General features: G+C 31.2%; 1 protein-coding gene across 1 annotated transcript; it reads left to right on the top strand.

Moving 5' to 3' along the window:
- Positions 1-6,044: 6,044 nt before the first annotated feature.
- Positions 6,045-6,984, top strand: LOC127135229 (auxin-responsive protein IAA13). Its single transcript, XM_051062004.1, has 3 exons — positions 6,045-6,252; positions 6,357-6,435; positions 6,775-6,984. The coding sequence occupies exons 1-3, from the start codon at positions 6,159-6,161 to the stop codon at positions 6,824-6,826; spliced, it is 225 nt and encodes a 74-aa protein (XP_050917961.1). The 5' UTR covers positions 6,045-6,158; the 3' UTR covers positions 6,827-6,984.
- The last annotated feature ends 548 nt before the right edge of the window (positions 6,985-7,532 follow it).

Genomic DNA, 7,532 nt, shown 5'->3' on the forward strand with positions numbered 1-7,532 from the left:
AAAGTTTATCTGAATACTTGTAATGTCTCCATTTTATATTTTGATTTCCTTGAATATTATGAGTAGCTAAATCCCCTAATGCTAGGGGGTGTCCCTGATTTGAGTCTGTAATGACTTTGAGTTTATACTTGCAATGACAATATTGTTTTTCATAATTACTTTAATCTTGTGATCTGCTTAATGCTTTCTCTTTCGAGACAATTGAGATTGTTATATGATTATCAATTAGGTTGGACCGTCTTTGATAATGCTCTCATGAGATTATTCTAAAGTAGACATTACCTAGGACTAGGGATACCGTGTAGAAATCAAATTGTTCTCGATATAATAATGCTTAATTTCACCGGTAAATTTCTATAGACATGGAGATTAGGGATGAATTATTAAAGGTTTTCTCACCAAGGCATTGGGAGAAAACACCTCTGAGAACTGGTAATAATTAATTGATATTTGTTGTTGCAATAGTGACTCAGAGTTGTTATATGGAAATATCACACACATTCCCTGGCATATTACTCTATCTTTAAAACCCTTTCTCATCACTATCTAATTTTATTTGCAATTATTTTTATATATTTGAATAAAAAACCCCCTAACACAAGTTTTTATTTAATTGAACAATAATTAGAACTAAATATTTACGCGCAGTCCTTGAGGTCGATATTCGGGGAACTTTTCTCATTATTACTGTATGTGATACCCTAATTTTTAATCCTAATACCCCACATCTCATTTTCATACAAACAAGGTCTCATTTTGGCCCTTCCATTAACCATCCTTGGGTTTGCTTCTTACAGGGATCACCAAGCACCTATTTGTTTTAACTTTGTGTTTATTTGATTCATTGCTTATATAACAACTAATCAAAATACAAAAAATATGTTTTATTTTCCTTAAGTTTATTGTGCAAGGTAGGACTTTTCAATCAAGATCATCTCAAAGTTTTGTGGCTTACTTTTCAAAGAAAGTCAAAGGTTCATGTGTTTATTTTCATGTCTTCTTCAACAACCAACTTCATGCTTTGAGAAATTTAAAAAAGAGGATATCAAGGACACCTTATATTGAGTTCATAAGGTCACCCATGTGATTTGAAATGCAAGGAAAGCCTAAGTGCACAAGCTTGTTCCAAGTGGTTTGACCTAAAAGTCAACATTTTGAAATCAAAGTTCCAATGATCACAACTCCTTCAATTCTCAATATTTTTTTAATGAACTTTTTAGCATATGACTCTTTTCAAAATCCTCTACAACTTCTATTCACATGACAAGAGCCAATTATGCTTGGATGATCATCAAAAGTTTGGAGATATTATAGGTCATTTGTGGACTTAGTGAAATTTGACCTATTTTCAAGTGACTTTTTGCCAACTTTCAAATATCATAACTTATTCAATTTTTAATATATGGAGTTGATCCTGTTTGAAAAATTCCATTAGTGATATCCTCTATAAGTTTGATTCAAGGACCAAGGTAAAATTATGCTTGGAAGGCCATGGAATTCATTGGGACATTATAGGTCATCTTCAGCCATGAAGCATTCAAATATTTCTAAATTATGGAACCAGTATTTTATGCCTACTTCAACATACCATAACTTTGTGCTCAAGCATCCAAATGCAACCTTTCTTGGCTCATTATAATATTGGTCATGATGTTAATACATTGCGAAAATAATGGGATCAAAAAGCCTCTTGAATAGGATGTCCCATTGAGTTGAACATGGTAACTTGAAACAGAAGAAATCACCATTGCCAAAAATTTGATCATGACTAAACTAAATTCCAAGCCAAATTAGCAAGTATTTTAGGTCTAAACATGTTTAATCAAACCTCCATAAGTTAATTGACACTTAAAACACATCATTTGGTTGAGTTTTGAGGAGTTTCAAGTCGCATTTTTCACATACTTGGATCAAATTCGTTTTGCACGAATTCAACATCATTCCACACGTATTTGGATCCAATTACATTTACTATAAATAGAGAAAGCTATTGCCTTCATTTGCAAGCTTTGGAGAGCCAAGAAACCCCTGCTGCAACTTGAAATTTTTCCAGAAAATTCAACTATCGTGTTTTGAGTTTCAGCTTGTTTGAAGCCATTTTCTTGATTCTATTAGCTCCTCTTAAACTTTTACAACAATTCCGAAGCTTTGAGACATTCTGGAGTGTTCGAACCAGATCGAGCTTCATCAATTTCTGATCATCATTTGGACAAGGTAGTTTTGAGCATCATTTGAACTCAAACAAGTTACCACAACGTATTCCTTCATTTAATTTTGTTTTTCGTGGTTTGCTTGTTTCTGAAACTTATTTTCTCAGTTCACATAAATGAATTTGAGGCATGAGGTTGAATTCGGGATGGGAAGAGGATCACAGTGGTGGTGGTCTCGTGTCTTGAAGTTACCAAACGATGAAATTTCGGTAAGATCTCACCGGAGAAGATGACCGGAGTATTTCTCAGGTGGTCTAAGTTTGGATCAGACACGTTGGCATTTTGAAATGTTTTGATTGGTTAAATTCAAATTGGATCTTGTGTTCTGATTACAGCGTGTTCCATCGTGTTTCTCATCATTTAGAGTGTTGGATCTGCCACGTCAATTAATGAGGTGTGATCCAATGCTCCTGGTTTTTTCTGATTTTAATTCTTTTTCTTTTATTATTTTAAGCTGCTTTTTCTTTAAAAATTCGTAGTAATTTCATATTTTTTTCCAAAAAATCCCAAAATAATTTCTAAAATTCTCTTTGATTTTTCTTCATCTGAGTTTTATTTTTCCACATTTTATTTCATTGATTTTCTATTTTTCTTTATGAATTTCCTCTTTTCTCCTTTATTTTAATTGATTTAAAAATAATTTTCTGCATTTTTTAATTCTGAAAATTTTATTATATGTTTCTCATTTTATTTCCAACCTTCCATAATTTTGTTGCCCATTTATTTGGTGTTTTGAAGGACTTTATGGAATTTCCATTTTATTTTCATTTTAAAAATCATTTAAAAACACCTTTTATGCATTTTTCTTTCATTTAATTTCATTTTTAATTTGTATGACCTTGTGGACTTCTGTGGCCTTGGATCATGATGATTTTGACTTCAAGTCTCATCAAACTCAATGGATCTTGGATGTTGAAGGGGTGAAAACCTAATCCACCAAAATGGATGATTGATTTTGATGATGACTTTATCAAATTTATGATTCAATTTGGGTGTGACCTCTCTTGTCCCATTTCTTCTTCATCCCTTTCTTTTCCGTTTGATCAATTGGATGGATTGTGTCCATCTTGTTCATGATGTGTGGATTGGTACTTAATGAACTTTCATCATTTCAAATCTACCTTCTAAGTGATCATGAATCATTTAAGGTACTTCGCATTGATGCATAAGTTTGTCCTAAGTTTCATGAAATGTTGATTGAAGTAATGAACCATTCTCATAGCCTTTGTGCTTGATTATCCCCTTACTTTTTCTTTTCTTGTGTGGCATAGCTCTAGGAGGAGGATTTACATACCATTTCTCTAGCATGTATTAACACAAACATTATTATTGACCGACCTCAGATAGTTGTGACTTCTACATAAGTCCAATTACGATTGCTTAACATAACACTAAATTTGTCCCAAAGGCAGTGACATTTTTATAAGTGAGACTGTAAGTCTCCTATTCCTCATGATATTGTGTGAAAATGTTGCTCCTTTTCCATTTGTGAGAGCTAGTGGCATACTTGTTGATTTTATCCAAATTGGAACCCTTCTCATAAATGATGTATAGGTTCATATTTTCATGCTTGTGAGTGGATAGTTAAGTGTTCTCCAAAAAATGACCAAAATATCTTCTCTTCTTCACTAACATCTTTTACTAACATTTTACTTGTATTAACTTGTACTTTAAAGTCATTTACCTTTATGCCTTTATTTTTTTATGTCATTTACTTTATGCTTTATGTTTAACATTTCATATCGTATTATTTATGTTTATGTCATTTTTGTTCTTTGTCCATTTGGACCTTTATTTATATCATTGCTAAGAAGACACTAATAAAAACAAAATTGTTTCTCCTAACTCATGGACTTGTGGTTACTATCTTTGGCATCTTTGTGGAGTTATCCTCGTCAGTCAGGCTTATCTAAATGCCTCACTTAAGGGAATTGGAATCTCATTATACAGACTCATATAAACACCTTTCCTAACTTAGAATCTCATCAGACATACTCATCTAAATGCCTTACCAGAGGAACTTAGAGTCTCATTAAATAGGCTTACCAAAGTGTCTCGCATGAGGGACTCGAGTTAGAGTCTCATCATGAAGGCTCATTTGAACGCCCCGCCTGAGAGACTTAGAGTCTCATCAGACAGACTCATCTAACATCTCGCCTGAGAGGCTAAGATTCTAATTAGGTATACTCATCTGAATGCATCGCCCACAAGCCCAGGCTTCACCGACGCAAAGTCCATAAAACATATCACCCTTTATCAAGCGCTCGTGCTTAAGGGATTATGTAGTGATATATTTATGAGGGTCCGCAAGGGGCGATGAGATCATATCGCCCACAAGGAGAGACATGACCATATTACCCACAAGGGGATGTTATCACCTACGACACGTCGCACTGACACATGATAAAAAAATGTGGAAAGTGAAGTCTCTTGATCAGAGAAAATCCAGAAAAGGAATCATGGTAATAACCTATGTCTCTCTAGGAAATATGAATTTAACGGTCCACTACCATTACTAGGGTAAGCGATTGTTATTTCCTAGAAACCCTAAATCCTGGCTCATGGGCCTCTATAAATACCTTAACTTTAGTGTTGAGAGGGACAATCTGATATCTATAGAAAATACCCCTTGTAACAGATCTTCTCACCCTTGTGGCCTTGCTCTATCCCCACATAATACACCTCCAAAACAAGACTTCTCACCCTCGTGAGCTTGCCTTAAAATCATCGAAATATCAAAGCTTCTGACCACCCTTATCAGCCTAGGGGTGCCACGAATTTGCATTTTTTTAGCAAGAATAGTGATATAAGTTACCCTTCAACTTAGTCACTATGGTCCTTATATGAGGAAATGATTACTTAAGTATCGTGAAATATTGTTTGTAAGACATTTCATAAATCATACATAGTAACGTGAGTGACATATATGAGAATTCATCCTCTTATATAATGAGTAATATCTCCGTATATCTTGATCGAGTATATCAGTAAAATATATATATATATATATATATATATATATATATATATATATATATATATATATATATATATATATATATATATATATATATATATGATGTTGAAATAAGTTAATATAAAATAAAATTTTAACTAAAATATAATATTAAATTTGTTTGTTACTAGATATATTCATATACTAGAAAAATATAATATTGAACTATATAAAATGACACATACTACACATTAAATTCAATATTGATATAGTGACAGAATAATAGTTACACACATAATAATTATTATTATTATTGAAAAGTTGTGTTAGATCCATAATTTTCTTAATTTTTTGAATAACAATTAGATGTTGCTAAATATTGCTTACCAATTAAAATATTAAATAAGTGATTTAATACATCTTAAAACATTACATTATAAACCTATAGGGTCATGGACACATAAACAAATTAGTGAGGTGAGACCGACATCTTAACTCCATTCATGGCTCTTATTCTGTCTCACCAGTCCCACCCTTTCAATAAATACCTCGTTCCTTCCTTCTCATTTTACATAGTTTGCCCTCTTTCGCATGTATGACTATGGATCTTCATTTGAGTCTAGCTCTCTCAGATTCTCATGCTAGCAAGACTCACTTCCCTAATAACAAACCTAGTTTTCCTCAACTCTTAGAACATGCAGAAGAAATGGCTAGTAGCACCAACGGATCAGATGTTATGTTTCCTACTCTTTCTCTCCTCCCGTTAACTCCTGGCCATTCAGATCATCATGATCATGAAAACTGCATTCACACTTCCACTTCCACCATCACCAAGTAATTTTAATCCATTATTACCACTCTTCAATATATATTTCAATGTTTGTACTCGTTCATGAGTTAACAAATATGTTATATGATTGATTTATAGGACTAGTAACGATGAGGATGATGAAGAAGTTCTCGTGGTGTCAAGGAATTACGTGAAGGTGAAGATGGAGGGTGTAGGAATAGCTAGAAAAGTTAATCTTAGCACGCATCATTCATTTCACACTCTCAACAAAACTTTGTTGGACATGTTTGGAAAAAGTACGTAAATCTATATATTGTTTGTTCAAATACCTAACTATATTTCCAAGTTCATTATTGAGATACGTATGGGATTTATTCATGTAGTTGGAAATTATTAACAGGTGATGATGATCAAAAGTATGAACTGGTTTATCAAGACAAAGAAGGTGATTGGATTCTTGCTCAAGATGTTTCATGGAGGTAATTTTTAATGTAATAGATGAAAAGTAGTTTACTTTTTCAAACAATTTTTGGTTAGAAACAATTTCAATAATTACTTTGTAAATTAAGTTAAATTATTCTTTAATGTTTGTGAAAAAATTTAAGATGAATGTTAATTTGAAAATATTCTCTTTTATTTATTTATATTTTAAACTTAATAGATATGAAAAAAAAAATGTGACAATAATTATGCTAAGGATGGAGTAACACACAAGCACATGTATATTCTAATAGTTTATATAAATATATATTTTTAAAGTTTTTTTTAAAAGGATTTGTAGTAATTCCTAACTATAATAACTTGTATTTTTTTTCTAGGTATTTCATTGAGTGTGCCCAACGCCTTAAATTGCTCAAGATCAGAGGATAACTCAACTCAAACCTTCGTTCATGTTTTAATTGGAAGCCAAATATTAAGTTGTTTGGGTATGTAATATATAGACAATCTTTTAGCTGTATATAGTAGTAGTTTGGTCAGTATATCTTGGTTGTCTATCCTAAAAATCCATATATAAGAAGTCGATTTTTTACAATAAAGTAATCAAAGTAGATTTTTTACAATAAAGTAATCAAGATTTGAGCTCATAATAATTAGTAATGGAGGATTTTAAATTGTGAGGATAGCATATTAACTTCATGAATTTATAGTATAATATATCTGGCATTTTTTATAGTATAATATTTCAGATATTTATTAAAAAAATATTTATTAACTATCTTAACTTTTTAGATATATTTTTCTCAATTTCATTATTAACAAAATTATTTATTTATGTATCTCAATATATGAGTAATTAATCATGATATGAGAAGTTTTCTTGTATGTAATCTTTGATTTTTTTTAAAGAAAAATTGTTAGTAATTAATTATGGGTATTATGTTTACACTCTCGTTTGACTTTCAACATTAAATTATTTTAACCCTGTAGTTTTAGTGATAATATCTTATTGTTTAAATAAAAATCTTTAAAAAAAATTATTCCAAAAAATAAAAATAACTGAAAAAAATTCATTTTAAAAAAATGAAATCGAAAATAATTTTTTTTTGAAAATAAAATAATAATTTATTTCAAGACA

The sequence above is a fragment of the Lathyrus oleraceus genome, chromosome 4 (genome assembly GCF_024323335.1).
Source record: "Lathyrus oleraceus cultivar Zhongwan6 chromosome 4, CAAS_Psat_ZW6_1.0, whole genome shotgun sequence".
In the NCBI taxonomy this organism is placed as follows: Eukaryota; Viridiplantae; Streptophyta; class Magnoliopsida; order Fabales; family Fabaceae; genus Lathyrus; species Lathyrus oleraceus.